The sequence below is a fragment of the Hippocampus zosterae genome, chromosome 1 (genome assembly GCF_025434085.1).
Source record: "Hippocampus zosterae strain Florida chromosome 1, ASM2543408v3, whole genome shotgun sequence".
Classification (NCBI taxonomy): Eukaryota; Metazoa; Chordata; class Actinopteri; order Syngnathiformes; family Syngnathidae; genus Hippocampus; species Hippocampus zosterae.
The window spans coordinates 35,494,641-35,515,124 of record NC_067451.1 but is presented as its reverse complement, the minus strand read 5'-3'; the positions used below and the strand labels follow the sequence as shown (position 1 = coordinate 35,515,124).

The window sequence follows — 20,484 nt, the reverse complement described above, 5'->3', positions numbered from 1 at the left end:
GCAGTACCTTTATCAACTTAATTCTGATTTATTATTATATTTAATTAATGTTTAGAATTTATCACCTTAACTCTGACTGATGTAGGTTGTTTGTACTATTTAAAAAAAAAAGATTCCGTTTTAACCACATTAACAAGATCCATCCAGGGCTGAATGAAAGAATGGGGCTCACGAGCTGTACTTTGCCCGCCTCTGGTGTAAAGGCTGCACCGCATGTGATTAACCCCCCCCCCCACCCCCACTACCACCACAGGACCCCTGATGACCCCCCCTCCCCATGTCGTCATCATGTCGCCGAGTTCACGGCCGCTATCAGCGCTTGGTGCTCTGTCGTGAATGAATCATGGAAAATTGCGGCAATTATCTTTGCAGCGGATCCTCTTCATGTTTATAATCTTTCAACCCATGTTGTTGTTCCTCGCGCTCATTTCCAGGAGAGGAAATATCAATGTGGCTTGAATCAGGCCCGAGAATACATTCTTAATGGCTTGCAGAAACTTGACATGCCGGCGCGCAGCACGCTGCGGTAAAGACTTCAAAGTAATGTGTGACGTAGCACACAGCGATGGCAATGATGAGAGCGATAGCGGTGATTCGAGGTACACTACTGTAGAACAGTGGTCACCAACATGGTGCCCGCGGGCACCAGGTAGCCCGTGAAGACCACTTGAGTAGCCCGCCAGTGCCTGGACATTGTGATTTGCTAGTAGAAATTATGATTTAAAAATGCAAACATTGGCAGTACTGTGAGACATTTCGAAACACGATCAAAGTCTGACAATTTAAATCATCAAGTATTAAAAATAACACATCCTCATATTATTGAAGGTATTTTGGACAAATTTGTTATTTCAGACGTGTATCAATTTGGTAGCCCTTCACACAATCGGTACACATGAAGTTGCTCTCACCCTCAAAAATGTTGGTGACACCTGCTGTAGAAAATGCGTAGCCGCCTTTTGCCATTGCCAATTATTTGGTTGTGTGTCTGTGTGTGTGCGTGTGTGTGCGCATATGTGTGCTCGTTTCAATTGAGTGAGAGGATTTCAATAACAGGTGTGAGAGAGCTTTAGTAACTTGGGATAGAGCATTCCGGTAGTGTGCGTTTACATTTTAGTCGCATCAGAGCATTTCAGTTGTGTGTGCAAATGTGTGTCAGAGCATTTCAGGAGGTCTGTGCAATTGTTCAGCAGCGCTCGGAGGTTTTTAGGAGTTCGCTTGAGAGTGTTTCAGTAGACTGCAAGAGCATCTCGGTTCGGGATGAAATTCTTTTTTCAATTTGAGATTTGAGTCTTTTCGGAGTACTTTTACTTTTGTTTCTATGAAGGAGCTCATTCTGGGATCAGTGAACGCTTTTTGAACGGTAGTTCGTGATCGTTCAAGAGTGGCAGGTGTTCTCTTGTTAGACTACAAGGAGAAAACCCTGACTCAACAAACTGTGAATGAGCTTTAATTAGACGGAACAAGTCATTATTTGGGGAGGCTCGGTGGACCAGTGGTTCGTGCGTCGACCTCTCAGTGCAGGGGTGCAGGGTTCTATCCTGGCTCTGGCCCTCCTGTGTGGAGTTTGCATGTTCTCCCCGTGCCTGTGTGGGTTTTCTCCAGTTTCCTCCCACATTCCAAAAACATGCATGGCAAGCTGACTGAACACTCAAAATTGTCCCTCGGGCGTGCGTGGTTGTTCGTCTCTGTGTGCCCTGCGATTGGCTGGCAACCGGTTCAGGGAGTGCCTCGCCGAAGACGGCTGGGATGGGCTCCAGCACCACCCACGACCCGAGTGAGGATAAAGCTGTTCAGAAAAAGGATGTGCCATATGACAAAATGCGATGTGTGCTAGGAAGTGGAGGGTGGGGGTGGTCCACAAAAAAAAAAAAAAAAAAAGTATGACGACGCACAAGAGCTACGAGCTCAATACCTGTCTCGGCAAACGATAAGGTATCATCTTATAATAATGTTCAAGAATCTCAGTGTTGATTCGGGAGGAAAAAAAATCTGACATATTTGCCCGCCCAGTTTCAAAAAGCAAATACGGACTTGAATTATATAAAGAGCGAACCTGAAACACCACCTTGATTTAAACCACCCGGCGAGCCTTTTGGGGTATGTGTCGGTGACAAGAATAAATAAATAAAAGGAAATGGCAACAGCAAGTTCAAACAGACCATTTCCAACCCAAAAACAGCCTTCAGTAGCGACCCCATTGTCATCTCCCCCAGCAGTAACTGGAACAAAGATAGCTAACACTGCCAGCCTAGTGGTCGACTGGTTAGCCCGTTGACCTCACAGTACAGAGGTCGTGGGTTCGATCCCGGCTGCGGCCTCCCTGTGTGGAGTTTGCATGTTGTCCCCATGCCTGTGTGGGTTTTCTCCAGGTACTCTGGTTTCCTCCCATATTCCAAGAACATGCATGGCAGGCTGATCGGAGTGTTCGATCAGCCTAGATTATTCCTGTGTTGTGTGAGTGTGAGCACGGGTGGTTGTTCGTCTCTGTGTTCCCTGCATTGTCTTTCGACCGGTTCAGGGTGTCCCCCGCCTCCTGCCCGAAAATGGCTGGCATAGGCTCCAGCACGACCCGTGACCCTCATTAGGATAATCGGATCAGAAAATGGATGGATCCATGGATGTTTCCTATGGCGAATTATGTTTGTGTATGCACATTCAGGACTATACTCTTTTTTGTTATTGTTATGTTGTTTTAATGATGAACAAGTTCATTTTTGGAACGATGAACTTGGTTCCAAGAATTTCAATGAAATGAACTCATACATTTTAAGATTTGTGAGCTGAACCTTGAACTAATTCGCCAAGAAGATGAACTTTCTCAACACTGACAACCTCGAGTAGTGATGCACTTGGTGTGAAATCTTTCTCACTGCGGGCAGTCCCCTTTTGTATCGTCACAACCAGAAACGCGACGGAAACGAATGAAGGACAGAGCACCGCGACGTTTTCAGAAATTGGGTGTTCACCTTCTTGCGATCTGCTGCAATCAGGGAATTTCACTCTCGCCCCCAAACTTATTCCAAACTTGGTAACCAAGAGGGTTTTTCTTTCCAATTTCCAGCAAATACAAATATACGCTGATGAATGTACTTTCCCCCTCATTTTAAAGCTTGCCATACCTGTCCAGACTGTGTCATTCCCTCCCATCCTCCCCAGGCCAGTTTGTTCTTCCAAAGCCTCGTGCGGGCCTGTTAATGCAATCAGGACGACGCTCACTCGGACATAAAATATAATAAACGGCAAGAGCGTAAAGAGTTATTGGATCGGGATGAACGCTTTCCTCTCGGTTCCGTTTTGGTTCAATTTATTGTTCCGTCTGACCTCCTGATGGTTTTCTTTGTTTGCCCTCCAAGCTGACGTCGTCGCAAAGCGGCCGCGTGTTTGAACGCTGCCGTCATCCTGGTGGTCTTGCGGCGGATGGATGAGATTTCAAGTGGGCCACTAATGTCGAGATAGGTGGACCCCAACTTGAGGAGCAGCTGCGGGTCCGGCCGTTTGCAAGAAACTGACATTGAATGGGAACAAACCAAACAATGGAGCTGCTGGATTGTCAAGTGAATGGACGACGACTGGAACAGCTGAGGATCCGTTAACCTCAAAACAGCTTAAAAACAACAGAGTTACCAAGTACCGAGCGGACTTGATTTGGAGTTAGTACCAAACTGAATAAACCACACCCCTGGAATGTAGATTGGCCAATCACAGCGCAGCACTGAACAGCGGTCCAACACTTTTCTGGTAACACTCCATCAAATCAGTGATTTTTTAAATATAGTTTTGCTCTTTCACATGTTTTTTGTTTGTTTTTTGGTTTCTCCATTTGCAAAACCACTGTTAAGTTAACCCTGATGCATGGACCTTCTGAATAAATCTATGTAGCTGTACGGAAAGACATTAATTCTCTCAAAAATCAAAAGAAACCCAGAAATATGCTGGCTCTGAAAAAAGCGATGTGGTCGTCAGAAATTCCAAAATCCACTCACACACAGGAGCGCGCGCACACACACACACACGGACACACGACCATGCACTCGCGCACATATACATGCGCGCCACGACGAGCAATAGCCGACGCGCCCAAACATATCTCCCATATCACACATATCCCCCCCCCCCCCACACACACACACATTTCCTCCCACTACCGCTCACGGTCGACTTGGGACCAGTAACGTAACCAGGCGCGACCTTAAATTCAAGATTTACCTGCTTTATTTTATTTTTTTAATATTTATTTTGTGAAAATGAGACTGATAGGATGATTAGCGTGCAGCGTACATGAACACAAAAAAATATGTTACGCACATGTAAAAAGACACACAAATGGTTGTTTGTTTTTTTTTCTCCTCGACACTCTTCAGATCTACTTGGGACCTGTCTTAGATCTACCGGTAGATCAGGATCTACCTAATGGGCACCCCTGGTGTAAGGAGTCGTTAAATAACCAGAGGAAAGTACACTGGGAAAAAAAAGCGGATTAGGAATAAATGCTGTTTCAATCCATGAAGACTGTCCAGTGACGTAGATATGCAGTCCAACTGTAAAAGCTTGCGATGTGGCAAAAGAAGACTTTGAATACACTGATGAAATTGTGCCCTTCCCAGACATCTTTAGGGCGGAAAAAGTCTGGCTTTTCCCAAGAAATGGAAAATGGTCGCTTTTGGACTTTCCCCGTAATATAGTCAGGGATGATGAGTTTTGGATGGCTTTGGCGTGGATGGTGAATGACATCAACGTGGTCATTTTGAAAGTCTGCTTCTGATCTCGACCCAGGAATGTCATTATGCCACACAAAAGGAAACATGACAAAATGTATGACGAGCAAACATTTACCTCCTCCGCAATAGGTTTGACCTCAATTGCCCCCCCCAAGACATAAAAGTTACTTACATTCGAAATAGAAATATATTGGAACCTTAACGTGTGAGTTTTTTGAGTTACGGAAAAGATTTGAGCTACTAGCAATCTTCACATACACCGCCACTTGAGTGCAGTCAAATTTATTAAGTGGGAAAAACAGTCAAAGACACAAACAAACACACAATTCCAAAATAATACTGAGAAGGAGCTGCTCCAGGCCTCATCTCACAGGCAAGATACTCATTAGGCCACACCCCTAAAAGATGCACATCCACTGCACAAATAGAGTCCATACAGTTATAACTACGGCCCAGATTTTTTACATTTATTTATTTTTTTGAGGAAGATGCCAATGCTGATATTTGGCGGAATAAAATTTTAATAATCAATTCATTGGTCAATTCATTAAAAATAATTAAATCATGAATGAAATGAAAACTTATTTCCCTTGACAATAAAAAGAAGAATTCCAGGAAGAACATTTCAGTGCTTCATAATACTTAGTTTTTCCATATTTGTTTAACTTTACAAAAGAGAGAAAACTTCGTAAAAACAGCCATTTTTGGGGGGAGGGGGTCGATGGTGGCAGAGGTGATGTTTTAACTGGGAGACTGTAATGAAGCAATGGCGTTTCACAATTCATTTCAATGGTGAGAATTGATTTGATATGAGGGAACTGAGTCACAAGCTGCTCACAGGATGAACGAAACTTGTTGGTCAAGGTACCAGAAGTAGTGCAGAAGTCGTTTATTATTCAAGTAGAAAGTGCAAAAGGACTTGCTGTTGATGTTTTGATTTGGCTTTGATTTTGAAGCACATTGAAGCAGGCTAATCTGTTTGCTCGTCTGTAAGGGCATCATTTCAACTCAACTCAACTGTATTTATAGAGCACTTTCAAACAGTCATCGCTGCATACAAAGTGCTGTACATGGAGCAACTAACATATATACAACAATAAAGCAATAATCAGTAGCAAAGATGGTTGTAGGCACCAAACAGTAAAACTAAGATCAAATATGAGTCATGCTGAGTCAAATGCAAAAGAATACAAGTGAGTTTTGAGGCGGGTTTTAAAGATGGGCAGCACTTCACAAGGGATTTCGATTTACATGGAAAGTATTTCGTTGGAATGAAGAGCAATAATTGAGACATTCTGTATGTACATTGGTAAATGCTCCTTTCTAGGGATCTGCAATTTTGGGCCTTTGTTAAAGTTGTGTTCAAATTTAGGTCAATTTTAAAATTACTTCATTGAGCGTAATTCCAAACAAAAGTGGCTTGAATTTCATTCAGGTCTACCATGCTTTCACAGCACCTCCACATCTTTCTGAAAATTCACTTACAAGAAAACAAAATTTGACGGAAATGACAACAACAACAAAAAAAGATTGTTGGGAAAAAAAACTTCACATGTTTTCATCAGTGGCCCTGCTTTGTCTCATTGCGGCGTTCATACCTAATTTTTGCTGTCTGGCTTTCATTAGGTAGCCTCGTGTCACTCCTCCGAGTGACTGCTTCCATTTGTTACATCATCCTTCAAGCAGAGTCCCCTTTTTTTTCTCTTTTGGGCGTGTTGAATTCGGTGTGAGGGTTTCATTGACGTTTGCCTCATCTCACACACACACACACACACACACACCACACACACATACACATCGGCCCTCCAGCACAGATGTAATTACCTGATGCTAACACATGCTAATGGATGTCCAGCAATCTTGTCATGTGGGGACCCTCAGTCATTCACATTTTATACCCTTGAGAATTTACTTTTATTTTACGGAGACCACACCTGTAGACTTTGGTCCTGCCAATAATTAGTCCCATTGGGTACATTAGTGAAGCCTAGAGGCTGAGGGACTTTTTACTTAATGGGATTACACACACACACACACACACACACACACACACACACACACACACTATTCTCGCTACAACGAAAACAAAGATGAGCGACTCCACTCAAGATGAACCGACTGGTCACGGCCGCAGACCATCCAGTACGAGTGCGCCACGAGAATTTTCAAACGAAAGTGATTTACGTTTGAAAAACGGGCAAGATTGTAGAAGCATTCCGCGTTTTATTGCACAGACGAGTTTGGCAAGCCAGATCCGCGTGACGCGATTGCCTCTTGAGCGCCCTCCTGTGGTGGGCATCAACATGGCAATGGGCACACTTAACTGTTTTGGGCAGAAGTTCATCCTGCGCCAGGAAGCCCGGCTTGTGGAAGTTGGGGTCGGAGTCGCCGTACTGGAAGAACATTTTAAAATAATTGATTGCAATTTTTTTTTAAGGTTGGATGGGGGGGGGGGGCTTCCCGTGTACGCGTGCAACCTGGCGTGGTGACTTACTTTGGCTTGGACAGCGTACGAGGCCAGAAGAACAGAAGCTTCGGGCGAACAGAAGATCTCCTCATCCAAGATCTGTTTTTTCACCTGAACCAAAGAAACAAAAGCGTGTCAGCATTACCAAGGCAAAACAAGCCAACAAAAACTTCAAATGAACTCATTACAATTGAATTGAATTGACATGTGTGTAAGTCAAGTCCAAAATGTTCTTTCGGAAATCTTCCATGCAGCCGCAGGAGTCCAAAACGAGCATTCTGCCGAAAATGGGATATGTGGAATTGGAATGAAGGAGCAAAATGCAGCCATTTTTGCCCATCACAGGGGGGGGGGGTCACTTTTAGTTGACAGCCAGTGGCAAAATGGCCGCCCCAAAAAGGGATGGATTTTGCCGCTTGGTGGAGACGCGTAGAACCTATGATCCATCCGTCCATTTCCCGATCGGCTTTATCCTCACAAGGGTCGCGGTGGGGGGGGGGGGGGGGGGGGAAACACCCAGAATGGGTCGCCAGCCAATCGCGGGGCACACGCAGGCCAACGACCATCCACGCTCACGCCGCGGGACAATTTGGAGTCGTTCAATCAACCTGCCACGCATGCTTTTGGAACGCGGGAGAAAGCTTGAGTACCCGGAGAAAAACAATGCGGGCACAGGGAGAACATGCAAAGTCCACACAGGTAGGCCGGAGTCGGCATCGAACCCGCAACCTCTGCGCCGCAAGGTCGACGCGCTAACCGCCGGGAAGAAAATGCGTGACTTGAAGTGAAGAACCTGCAAAAAGAAGAGGTGCTGCGTGATTTCTTGGACCAGTTCTTCTTCAACTTTCTCTGGGAAGAATTTGGCCAGGAAGTGAAACGTGATGGGCGAGTCTTTTGGAACCTCCTGGTCCAGGACCTGGGGGGTGGGGATGCGGGGATTTCATTTCAGGTCATTTCACTGAACAACAATGACATGCGAGCATCTTTTTTATTTTTCTTCCTTTGCTGCACTCACCCGTTTGTCAGGTTTGAGCCACGCGTACGTGTCCTTGACGGTGTAGCGCAGGCCAAAGAACCAGGTCTCCCTCAAGCCCACCGTGCTTGAGGTCAAACAAGGGTCAGGTCAAACACAGGTCAAACAAGTCTTTGCCTTTCCACTTCACCTGAAGGACAAAAGCGCAAGGTTAGGCGCCGCCTCCGTGACGAGACGCCAGCCGGACTTTGACAACGTTTGCTTCATGAGAACAAAGATGCTCATTCCAAATCTTCTTTCGTGTCTTTCGGATGAGGAAAAAACAGCGCGGCGGCAAAAACGAGACGTTTTAAAAGTCTGCCGGACTGGAGCGGATGCGCTTTTAATCATATGAATGGGATGAAATGCGCAAGGCCGTCCTTCTTTGGTGCACAAGAAGGATGACGACGACGATGGGCACATAAAATTGTCATGCTCTTTACCTCTGGCTCGGGGGTCCCTGGAATCTAAATATGGCTTGCACAGAGAAGAGTGTTGCCCCCCCACACACACACACGGATTTGAAAAGCGTGCTCGGGAACAGACTCTGCGACGTCCTACCTCGCAACTGAACTCCATCTCAGCATCCATGGTGATGACTTTGACTTTGAACGTTTTGGGCTGTTTCTTTTTTAAGCCTAAAATGGACATTTTGCCGCGCAGCTGACAGGCAAACCTGCGGGGAAGCCCAGATCATTTTCAGCGTTTTCACGCTTCAACAACACAAAACAAAGACTATCCAAACAACAAACGGTTCCGTCAACGACAAATGATCATACATAACCAAGACAACTCCCTGACATGTCGACAAAGGTAATTACCGGAGAGGAATGCGAAACTTTCAGTCGGCCAAACAAGTTGAAGGAGACTTTTTAGTTGTTGTTGTTGTTTGTCGGCTTGATGCTAAGCTAACTTGCTTCGGCGCCAGGTTCAACTACAGCACGAAAATACACTGAAAGCGACCCAAACAAGGCAGCGACTTTTCGCAAGGCTCCATCACTAAACGCGCATATGAAGCCACTCCTCATTTGCTTGGGATTTTTGTTTTTCCTAAGCGGCTGCGGAAAAAGTTTGCTCGCTACTTGTCAAGGCGTCGCTAAAGTTGAGGAAGCTCGTTCGGAAGCTCGGGAAAGGGGAACTGCAGCCTCAAAAGCACCTCCGGCCACAAACGGCGCGTAGAAATCCGGAGCCTTCCTGAAAGCTCAGTGCGTCCGCCGCATCCCACGTGTCCGATCTTCGTTGCCCGAACAAGTGCGAGAAACTAAAATAAAAAAATATATACATGTAGCCTGGTCTTTTTTAAAGACTGGACTGGACACAAAATCGTTTTTAGCTGGGCTTTATTCCCGACTGAACAATAAACAATTGTTCAGCATTAAGATGAAAGACTGAGATGTTAACTGAATTTTAAAAGAGTTGGAAAGGGGATCTAAGAGATCAAAGAAAAGTATCCAACAGATTGAGGAACATTTCACCATAATAAACAACAGCAGTGGCTTGCTTGATAAGGAAAGAGAAATAAAAATACATTATTTGCAAGCTCCAACCATCCATGAAACTTAAAAGTGCCATCATTACAATCCAATGTGATGAGAGGACACACTTACTCGACACTTTCCGGCATGTTGGGTGTATACAAAACACGTGGAAAAACACAAATGATCTCCCCTCTAAAGAACAGATACACAGTTCATATCATTTCACAAATTAAAAAAAAACCCACATATTTACATATTGTAACATTGCGAAAACACTTACGCTATACACACGACTCACGAGCGGCAGATTTCAAAATCCGAGCCACGATATTTTGCTCTACAAATACCATTCAAATAATTAAACACCCGTCCGACCGTAACACCGAACAAGCTTCATGGTAAAATAGCTAGCAATTACCCGAATATCGTCAACGACGATAGTGGGTGTATCAAGTTGGGACATGCAGTAGGCACTGTTCAACGACTACCCTGCTTGGCGTGCATGCCACCCTTACGTGGCTTCCCGGTCTGATTCCCACACGCTCTACGTGTTCCCGCGCGTTTTCATCTAGCGTGGCTTTTAAAGTGACTGTGCTACATTTGTTAAACAAGGAAGCCTTCACTACAAAAGTCCAAGTATGGTTGACCTGGTTACATACAGTATATACATATCTCTATATATAAGAGAGATAAGGGGGCGGGGCGACCACGAGGAATGACGTTGGTGCAGCGGGCTGCCACGTGAGAGACAGAGTTCATGTGGGTTGACTGCGCAGGCGGCCCAGAACAAATCTGCCGAGCTTTCGACTTGGGGCGACTCCGCTTCCACTGGACGTTTGCTGACTCTTCTTTTGCTTCCCAGGTAAATCACAGAATGACTCCCATTTGATCTTCGTGTTACCGTTTGGTGCCATCGACCATCTTTGTTAGCGATTTATTGCTTGGCCGTTGTATATGTCGGTTGCTCCATGTACAGCGCTTTGCCTTTGGCAACGAGCATTGGCGTTGGTTCAGAATCTGAATCAGAATCGTCTTTATTGGCCAAGTATGTAGAACACGCAAGGAATTTGTCTCCGCTATAACACGCTGCATTAGTATCATCGTCAACAACAAAATCATTGAACCATTTTAGAGTAACCAGTAGTTTTGTAGTACCATTCGCCAGCGGACCTTCCCCGCCCCTTCGCGTTTCCTTGTCTGCAGCGACGCCACGTGTCAGATGTTTCGAGCGCTGCCTCGTTTCATTTCTGCACACTCGAGTCGCGCTTTGGGTGGCTCCCATCGGTACCACGTTTACGGCCTCCACCTTGATGTTTATTTCCCGCGTCATTAAGTTGATGCGGTGACGTCTCTTTCCGCTCGACAGGCCCACGCACGATGTCGTCCGGGGACCCGCGCACGTTCGAAATGGCCAGAGACGCCACTGGGTCCGTGCCCGACAACTGCTCTGCGGAGGACCTCATGCTGTTCTACGACCGATGGGCCCAACATTACGAGCAGGTCTTCAACGCAAATCACCCGAGCGCCGATCACATTGACGCCACCTCACCCGACCGCGTCAATGATTCGCGTGCCATCTCACATGGCACGCCGACACGCTCGTTCGGATGGCTTCTCGCGACGGCAGTTTTTTTCCGATGGAGCGCGCTCCCCTGATTGGCCCCGGCCGCCGCCGAAATGCGAAACGCGCACCTTTTTGCGCTCCGTTGAAGCCACGTACTCATTGCCGGTCTCCTCGGTTCCGCAGGATATTGACCTTCTCGAGTTCCGCGCCCCTCGACTGGTGGCGGGCCAGGTCGCCGCCCACTTCGGCAGCGAGCGCCAAGCGGCGATGGTGTTGGACGTGGCCTGCGGCACGGGCATGGCGGCCAAGATGGTGCGTACGTACGGCGCTCGGAGTGAACGACGCTTGGTCGTTTGTCGAGGCCAAGTGATGATCGGAGGCACGCGGGTGTGGCGCAGATGAAGCGGGAAGGATTCCAGCACTTTGTGGGCGTCGACGGCAACGAGCGGATGCTGGAGCGCGCCCGACACAGCGGCTTGTACCGGGACCTCAAGATGGCCATGCTGGGGGAGCGGCCGATTCCCGTTCCGTCAGGTGATTGACATATCTGCGAACGAGGACAAAGGACAAAGGCTTTTGGCTGACTTTTGCATAGCGCATGTTAGGAGTGAGCCAAAAGCCACCCGTCTGGTTGCGCTTCTCTCGAGTCGGGACTCGACCGGCTGGTGTAAAGTCTTCATGCGTAGGGAAACGCGAGGACTCGAGAAGCGCTCAGCCGTCGGCAATGCGCGGTGAAGACGGCAAACTCTGTCGGGAGCGCGGTGGCGCGGGGCCCCCAAAAGAAGGCGGGAGGGAGGAGCAGGGTGTATTTCAGCAATTGTACTTAAGCCAAAGAAAACTCAAGCCAAAACACACAAAGTATAAAACCAAAGCCGCGACTAAAGCTAAAAGATAACAATGAACTAAACATGACAGAAACCAAGAGCAAAGAGCAACGCCCATGACAGTAGCAAGAAGCAACAAGGACCCGACAGCGAGTGTCCTTTGAATTCCTCATGAAGTCCTCATGAGCAACAGGTGTGCAGCTGCCAGGGGAGCCCTACAGTGCCACCTGCTGGTCCCTAAACCCAATCATGACAGATCCAAAGCAAAATCCATGGCACAAACGCACCGACGCCGCAACAGCAAACGCTTGACAGAAACAGAAAGAAGGACCCGACCCCGAATGGTCCTTTGAGCAGAAAACCTGCTCGTGCCACGACGAGAAACGGGTGCGCCGCTGCGCCGGGTGTCGTCGGGAAGGCGTTGATGCGATTTTCTCCCGCCGCAGACGCCTTTGACGTGGTGACAATTTCCGGCGCTCTGAGTTCAAGTCACATCCCGGCGAAGGTGATCCGGGAGCTGTGGCGGGCCGCCAAGCGGGGTGAGGCCGCCTTCGGACTCGGTCCACGCTCTTTGGTTCTCCGAGTGACTTGCGAACTCGTGACCGCGCAGGAGGCCTCGTCTGCATGAGCACCCCGGCGAAAAGTGACAACATCGCCTACAAGGTGGCCTTGGAGGGCGAGATGAAGAAAATGGAGGACGAGGGACTGTGGCGGCGGGTGGAGGTGACCCACGTGAGCGAGTTTCAGCGAGGGGTGAGCGACCAGGAGAGGGGATACGTCCCTGGATGCGTTTATCTCTTTCAAAAGCTCTGACGCGCCCCTGCCACGTCCGCATGCATCTTTCTTTCGGCGGCCTTGGCCTTCACGCAATAAACGTCATTTCTATCAATTCGAGTTGTCCGACTTTTGATTCGCAGACTTGACCGACCGGCACGTGATGGATGGAGAGACGCTTCACCCCCACGTCCACTTTCCATCCGTGTGCGCTTTCTCACACACACACGCACACACACCACACACACACACACACACACACACACACACACACACACACACACACACACACGCACACACACACACAAGAATACTCAGATTTCCACAAAAATCTGCCCAACATGACAGTAAAAGTATATTGACTCATATACTTCATTGCCAAGTTAAATTCAATTTAACCATCTATTTAAATAGAGACCATTCATTTTTAGGATGTCAAGTGGGTAAAGGACAGAAACAACGCAACACTAGGACAAAATAATTTAAAAAGTGACATTCAAAAGGGAAAATTGATAAGAATCTTGGGACTACGGCTGAAAACTAGCATTTATGCTAGGTCTGGCGCATTTACACTGTTTATTATTGTGTTGATTAATGTGCACTGTCCCAATGAAATAAATACAATAAAACACCAACTGTAGTGTTGCATGTGTTTCCTGAAGGGGCGTGGCCTAGTAAATTACATCAGAAACTTGGCTGGTTGGTGTGTGTTTGAACGTCGAGGTGTGAGTGATGGCAGTACCTTGCATGTCCGAACCCGCCACTTTCAGTCAACAACAGGTGGCGGCACTACTGGACAAAATGGCCGTTCCTGAGATGAATAAAAAAAGGTGGATTATTCTGCCTCAGTCTTCTTTCAGAAACCTGGTATTAATCAAAATACTGTGTTTAGGTTTCGGAGTGTAAAATATCTGGAATTTTCTTTTTTCCTTGATTTCTGCTTTAAGCCCTGGTGCCGATGGACGTCACCTTAAGGACAAAATTGAACTCATGTAATTGTACTTAATACTTTGGCTGATGTGCGCACAATGAAGTGTACAATGTGTACAACGAAGATTTTCCCAACAAGAAGTCCCAGCAATTTGCATCGGAATTCAAAGCGTGCAAATGTCGAAACTGAACAAAAGACTCCTAATCAGCCTCATCGGTTGCAACCGCATGCACATCCGCTAACAACCACGCCAAACATAGATCAGTATCAAAAAAGAGTAGAAACAATAAAGACTTCAATGGGAGTGTCACTCGTGTATTATGGGTAATTTAAACTGTTTTTGGACAAAACCTCAAAGAGGTCTCAAAAGAGGAAAGGCACGTCGGTTTCGAGAGTTTCCAAAACAGACAAAGCATATTTTGGTCACAAATTTTTCAATGGAGATTTCCTCTTGCGATGTTTGACACTTAGCGTGATAATTAGGAGGCGCGCCACGGGGACCTCTATCCCCCTCTCTCCCTTTTGACCTTCATCAGCCTCACTTGGCTAATGACGCAACCCCGCCTCTTGACTACGCACTTGGCTTTCGGGTCGAACCATCTGTTCTCATCTCACCTGGATGCGTTTTGGCAGGGAAATGATTGATTTCTTCTACAAAAAGTCCTTCAGAAAAGTAAAAGTGTGTTTGTAGAGTCTGATATTTTAAAGACCAAAGTCTGATGTCGGTCGAATTGTTCGCTTCCATTGATGATCAGTATTTGCTCCAGGTCATTATAAATTAAAGTTACTTGGGAACACTGATGGGCAAAGTCTAATAGTGGGAAGCTTGGTTTTCGCATGTCCTGGTTTTCATATGAATCGCTGTTTGTTTGTTTTTTGACAATTTCTATGCACTAAAAATGTTTTCGTTTGAAATAAAATGAAATAGTCCAAAGCAGTTCTGGAATTGTGTATCACACAACATCGGTGTAACACTTCCTGTCAGAATACAGACCTTCAAAAGCATTCAGGGCAACAGTACATGTTCAGCATGCTTTCTTGGGCAACATGGTGGCTTATTTAACACATTCAATAATCATCAATGCACACAAAGTAATTTTAGCGTGACTTCACCATGTTAGCCAAGAAAGTGTGGCGAAAATGTTATTATATTGTTGTGCTTTTTATTAATTCATCCATTCATTCATCTTCCGTACCGCTTGATCCTCACTAGGGTCGCAGGGGGTGCTGGAGCCTATCCCAGCTGTCTCCGGGCTGTAGGCGGTAGGGATGTGAATCTCAGCACTGAGGACGATTCGATACACATCACGATCCACTGCCAGCGATGCGATACTTAAACGATACATGGAATTTTCTGGCGATACGATGCGATACGTTTCACCGTCGTCACGATGCGATACGATTCGATACACATTAAGTTCAAATCAATGCGATCCGATACGATACAATGCAATTTGTTGCGATATTGTGCAATTAAACATGATGCAAATAAGCAAAGAAAAAAAGCTTTTAAAAAGATGGAATTCAGTATGGTATTACAAAAAGGATACCACTTTATTCCTTATAAAGAGTAGAACTTGTAAAACAACTTATTTAAGCCCTTTCACAATTGGGTTTTGTGCAAAGAAAATGTAAACAATTTGACACCTGAGACTCACAGCTGTTGCTATAGTGTAAACACAAACAGACTCTCACTGAGTGTCTTATATGAAATATTCATATATATATATATATATATATATATATATATATATATATATATATATATATATATATATATATATATATATAGGCGGCCCGGTAGTCCATTGGTTAGCACGTCGGCTTCACAGTGCAGAGGTACCGGGTTCGATTCCAGCTCCGGCCTCCCTGTGTGGAGTTTGCATGTTCTCCCCGGGCCTGTGTGGGTTTTCTCCGGGTGCTCCAGTTTCCTCCCACATTCCAAAAATATGCATGGCAGGCTGATTGAACACTCTAAATTGTCCCTAGGTGTGAGTGTGAGCGTGGATGGTTGTTCGTCTCTGTGTGCCCTGCGATTGGCTGGCAACTGATCCACGGTGTCCCCCGCCTACTGCCCGAAGACGGCTGGGATAGGCTCCAGCACCCCCCGCGACCCTAGTGAGGATTAAGCGGTTCAGAAAATGGATGGATGGATGGATATATATATATATATATATATATATATATATATATATATATATATATATATATATATATATATACACAGTATATGAATCTCTAGCGCAAGATGTCCACCCATCCACTGTAAGTGCAACTCTTTGCGCACTGTTCAGCGACACAGTAATCTCACTTCTCACTTTGTTGTACACATCGGGAATATGTTTGTAAGTGAACACAGACCTGTCTGGTATTTTATACCTGGGTTCCAAAACGTGCACGAGCTGTCTGAAACCCTCGTTGTCCACCACGCTAAGGCTGGAGGTCTTTGCATATGAAATAAGCAGTGGCCTTAGTTATAGCCATTGCGCGTTCACAGTGAGTTGCAAGGGGACTCCCAAAATAAGAGGCAATTTTTTTCTGATCCTGACCTGGTTTACCAAGAGTTTCTCCGGTGTCCGACGCGGAACTGGGCAGGGAAGCGGGAGGGAAACTTGTCGGTGATCTGGTGCCATCGGTTTAAGTGGGTCTGCATATTTGTGGTGCTGCCGTTGTATGGCTTCTTAGTGCGACATTCCTTGCAAATTACGGAGGTTTTATCAAGCTTTCCGTCTTTCTGTTCGAAGCCGTAGTATTTCCAAACATAAGATTTGAATGTTGCGGCTGCATTAAATATAGTAGTTTCCTTGCTGCTGCGTGCGCTAACTTCCATAATGTTTCGCTCGTTGTGTACTGGACTGTATGTGACGCACGGCTACCGTCCGTATTCAACACAAAACGCAAAGCAATGATGGTGCATTCATTGCACCTAGGAAAGGGCAGATATGTGACGTTTAACATGAATAAAACGGCGATTGAAACGGATTTTACCGATACCAATCAATGCATCGTGATGAATCGCGATTTCACCCGTCAATCGCGTCGTACCCAGTGAATGAGCCGATGCACTCGCATCGCGCACGTGCGCATCGATGTATCGATTAATATCGATTATTTTCCACACCCTTAGTAGGCGGGGGACACCCTGAATCGGTTGCCAGCCAATCGCAGGGCACACAGAAACGAACAACCATCCGCACTCACACTCACACCTAGGGACAATTTAGAGTGTTCAATCAGCCTGCCATGCATATTTTTGGAATGTGGGAGGAAACCGGAGCACCCGGAGAAAACCCACACAGGCCCGGGGAGAACATGCAAACTCCACACAGGGAGGCCGGAGCTGGAATCGAACCTCTGCACTGTGAAGCCGACGTGCTAACCACTGGACTACCGGGCCGCCTGCTTTTTATTTTATTTATTTATTTTTTTGAAGGCTTGCCTTTTGAGAGGATGTTACACCACTGTTGCCCAAACTTGTCTGAGTATTCTTGACTCGAGCCGACGAGGAGGCTTGTGATTGTCTTGAGTTTTGAAGAAAGTTTGCAGTCTGTTGAAACCTTATTACGCAATATGTTATGAGTGGCAGCCATCTGGATAAATTGAATTTACAGTATTTCCTAATAGAAGTATTGTTGGGCGGCACAGTGCCAACTTCTTAGCATGTCTGCTTCACAGTGCAGAGGTGCAGTGTCCTATTCCGGCTCTGGCCTTCCTGTGCCTGCATGGGTTTTCTCTGGATACTATGGTTTCCTCCCACATTTAAAAAACATGGATGGCAGGTTAATGGAACACTCTAAAACAGTGGTCACCAACATGGTGCCCGCGGGCACCAGGTAGCCCGTGAAGACCACTTGAGTAGCCCGCCAGTGCCTGGACATTGTGATTTGCTAGTAGAAATTATGATTTAAAAATGCAAACATTGGCAGTACTGTGAGACATTTCGAAACACGATCAAAGTCTGACAATTTAAATCATCAAGTATTAAAAATAACCCATCCTCATATTATTGAAGGTATTTTGGACAAATATGTTATTTCAGACGTGTATCAATTTGGTAGCCCTTCACACAATCGGTACACATGAAGTTGCTCTCACCCTCAAAAATGTTGGTGACACCTGCTCTAAAATGTCACTAGTTGTGAATGGTAGTTTATCTATTTGTGCCCTGCAATTGGCTGGCAACCAGTTCAGGGTGTCCCCGCCGACTGCCCGAGGGCAGCTGGGATAGGGTCCAGCAGACCTTCGTGAGGATAAGTGGATTAGAAAATGGATGGATGGATGGATGGAAATATTGCTTTGGATTTTAAACAAAACATGGAGTTACACTGTCGTTTTTGTGTCCTTTCTATATAATGCTTTATTCATTCATTCATCATCCGAGCCGCTTGATCCTCACTAGGGTCGCGGCGGGTGCTGGAGCCTATCCCAGCTGTCTTCGGGCAGTAGGCGGGGGACACCCTGAATCGGTTGCCAGCTAATCGCAGGGCACACAGAAACGAACAACCATTTGCACTCACACTCACACCTAGGGACAACTTAGAGTGTTCAATCAGCCTGCCACGCATCTTTTTGGAATGTGGGAGGAAACCGGAGCACCCGGAGAAAACCCACGCAGGCCCGGGGAGAACATATATGATGCCACAAAATGGCGCAGCTATTAATATATTAATTGGTGTCAAGGAAGTCTGTTGGAGTGATGCATCTCTACTGAGAGGCTAATATTTTTGTATGTTAGGGAAGAGCTAAATCTAGCCAGGGCTGTTAGTGGAGACCCTTCACTGCATGTGCAAATGCAAGTGCCCTTAAGGAGCATTTATCCAAAACCAAATTATCCATAAGCCATATCTTTTTCAGGATCATGGTTTAAAATTTTGAAAATACAATAGTGCTTTGGGGTTGTAGTTCATCATATATTTATTGCTTACTTCTTACTAAAAGCAGTTTCAATTTTTTTTAATGAGGTGTCCTTTATGAGCAGTTTTTCACTTTAAAAATAAGTGGCGTATATATCAATTGATTTCAAAAACATGCACACCCGTGCGACTGGTTAACTAACACCCTCCTCACAGTCCAGAGGTGCAGGATTCAATTATGGCCCTGGCCTTCCTGTGTGGAGTTTGCATGTTCTCCCCATGCCTGCGTGGATTCCTCTGACATTCCAAAAACATCCACGGCAGGCAAATGAAACACTCTGAATTGACACTAGGTGCGAGTGTGAGTGCGAATAGTTGTTCGTCTCTGTGTGCCCTGCAATTGGCTGGAACCCGTTTCAGGGTGTACCCCGGCTACTGCCCAAACTTAGCTGGGATAGGCTCCAACAAGCTCCGCAAACCTTGTGAGGGTAAGCGGATCAGAAAATGGATGAATGGATGGATGGATGGATGGATGGATGGATGGATGGATGCACACCCATGTGCTGAAGGCTCTCTCTAACACCCTTGGCTAAACCTAGAAAAACAAAACTTGACTCTCAGTCAAGGTGTATCACTTCAATATTCTTCTATGAAACGAGTGGGCTTCAGTGAAATCTTGTGGCATCGTACATGTTTCGGGAAGAGCAAAAGTATCACAAACTTGTTCAAATAATCCCTCCTGAAAGAGAACCGTATGACCAGCATGGTAATATTTCTAGGTTGTTTCTGTTGTTGTAACCCATTGCAATAAGAAATAATGTATTGCAATGAGTTGCTTCATAAATTGAAGACTATTCTGGTGGGAATCTCTTCCAGGTTACATAACAAAGAGTCCTACAAATAACATGGTCTACAAGCTTGTGTCTGACCGCCATCGTTGACGTACAGTGCGACGAAACATCATTTCAAGATCGTGCTCGGGTATGGTTCTTGGCATTCAGCCTGTCTCAAGACTGGAAGTCAAAACATGGTGGCGCCGCACATTCATAAAACACAGGACCAAAAGGTCTGCATTCAAATGGCTCTTCCAGACACGGAGTGCAAGTCTTTAGGTCAGGGTTAGAATGAGTTTTCTAGTGGTTCACAGCCTTAAATATCAAACGTCCATTGAGGCAGCCCCGTGGTTACTTAAGTTTTATACAAGCCAATAATGGAGCGAGTCAGCCAAGTTGCGGACGGGATCTAACACCATCTCACCCCATCGGGGCAACAATGATGTGAGAAGTTTCTCCTCAGTAAGGTCAAAAAATATATATATATAATTGAGTGTTTCCATTGGCAACATTATGACGGAGATCTAAAGTACGCTGGCAGTCATTGCAGTGTCCCCTTCTGTCTCCTGAATGGTTCCAGTTCCATTCACACCAACATAATAACAAAGCCAGTGTTTGATCAGACCCTGTAGTTCACCCCGACTCTGAATTCCAAGACACTTGAAGGAGGAATTTAAACCTGAAACAATCCATACAAAACAAAACACACAAACAAACATAAAAACCTAAACAACATTTTATATTTCCTTTGGGCAGTGAAAACAAAAATCGATACAGTTGTGCCTTGAGTTGTGTCTGTTTTGTGTGATTTCATTTGTTTTTTTTCAAACCAATTCAATATTTCAGAAAATACTTTATGCCATCCTCATCTCAACAGCACACCTTTGTTTGAGTTGCACAACAACAAAACATGTCAAGAATGTGAAATACTTCCTTTAAAAACATGGGCTCCCCAACAGTTGAGCTGTCTTCAATGAGCAAGGCATGCGTAGTCCTTAGAACTGATGATTTGTTTTCTTAATGTGCT

The 20,484-nt window shown here is 45.8% G+C and overlaps 2 protein-coding genes and 1 long non-coding RNA gene across 4 annotated transcripts; 1 reads left to right on the top strand and 2 right to left on the bottom strand.

Moving 5' to 3' along the window:
• Positions 1–6,825: 6,825 nt before the first annotated feature.
• LOC127599673 (merlin-like) lies at positions 6,826–8,290 on the bottom strand (the record flags this gene model as incomplete). The annotated part of the gene is made up of 4 exons (XM_052063833.1): positions 6,826–7,114; positions 7,216–7,299; positions 7,982–8,104; positions 8,204–8,290. Coding segments are annotated over 4 exons (507 nt in total), but the record flags the coding sequence as incomplete, so codon positions are not given.
• Positions 8,291–8,318: 28 nt separating this feature from the next.
• On the bottom strand, positions 8,319–9,315 carry LOC127597742 (uncharacterized). Its single transcript, XR_007961708.1, has 3 exons — positions 9,022–9,315; positions 8,762–8,876; positions 8,319–8,351 (listed from the first exon to the last, which is right to left on the bottom strand). It is a non-coding gene; the product is annotated as an uncharacterized LOC127597742 (long non-coding RNA).
• Positions 9,316–10,420: 1,105 nt separating this feature from the next.
• Positions 10,421–12,953, top strand: LOC127597511 (methyltransferase-like protein 27). Of its 2 annotated transcripts, none has more exons than XM_052060602.1 (5): positions 10,421–10,540; positions 11,426–11,554; positions 11,641–11,776; positions 12,513–12,605; positions 12,677–12,953. In XM_052060602.1, the coding sequence occupies exons 1-5, from the start codon at positions 10,436–10,438 to the stop codon at positions 12,877–12,879; spliced, it is 666 nt and encodes a 221-aa protein (XP_051916562.1). In that variant the 5' UTR covers positions 10,421–10,435; the 3' UTR covers positions 12,880–12,953. The 2 variants fall into 2 exon arrangements, with proteins under 2 accessions (XP_051916562.1, XP_051916554.1); XM_052060594.1 differs by lacking the exon at positions 10,421–10,540 and adding an exon at positions 11,026–11,178.
• Positions 12,954–20,484: the final 7,531 nt, after the last annotated feature.

Coding starts and splice junctions, on each gene's coding strand:
- LOC127597511 (XM_052060594.1), top strand. CDS start 11,056: ATGTCGTCCGGGGACCCGCGCACGTTCGAAATGGCCAGAGACGCCACT. Junction 11,777..12,512: donor GCCGATTCCCGTTCCGTCAG/GTGATTGACATA, acceptor CTCCCGCCGCAG/ACGCCTTTGACGTGGTGACA. Junction 12,606..12,676: donor GTGGCGGGCCGCCAAGCGGG/GTGAGGCCGCCT, acceptor GTGACCGCGCAG/GAGGCCTCGTCTGCATGAGC.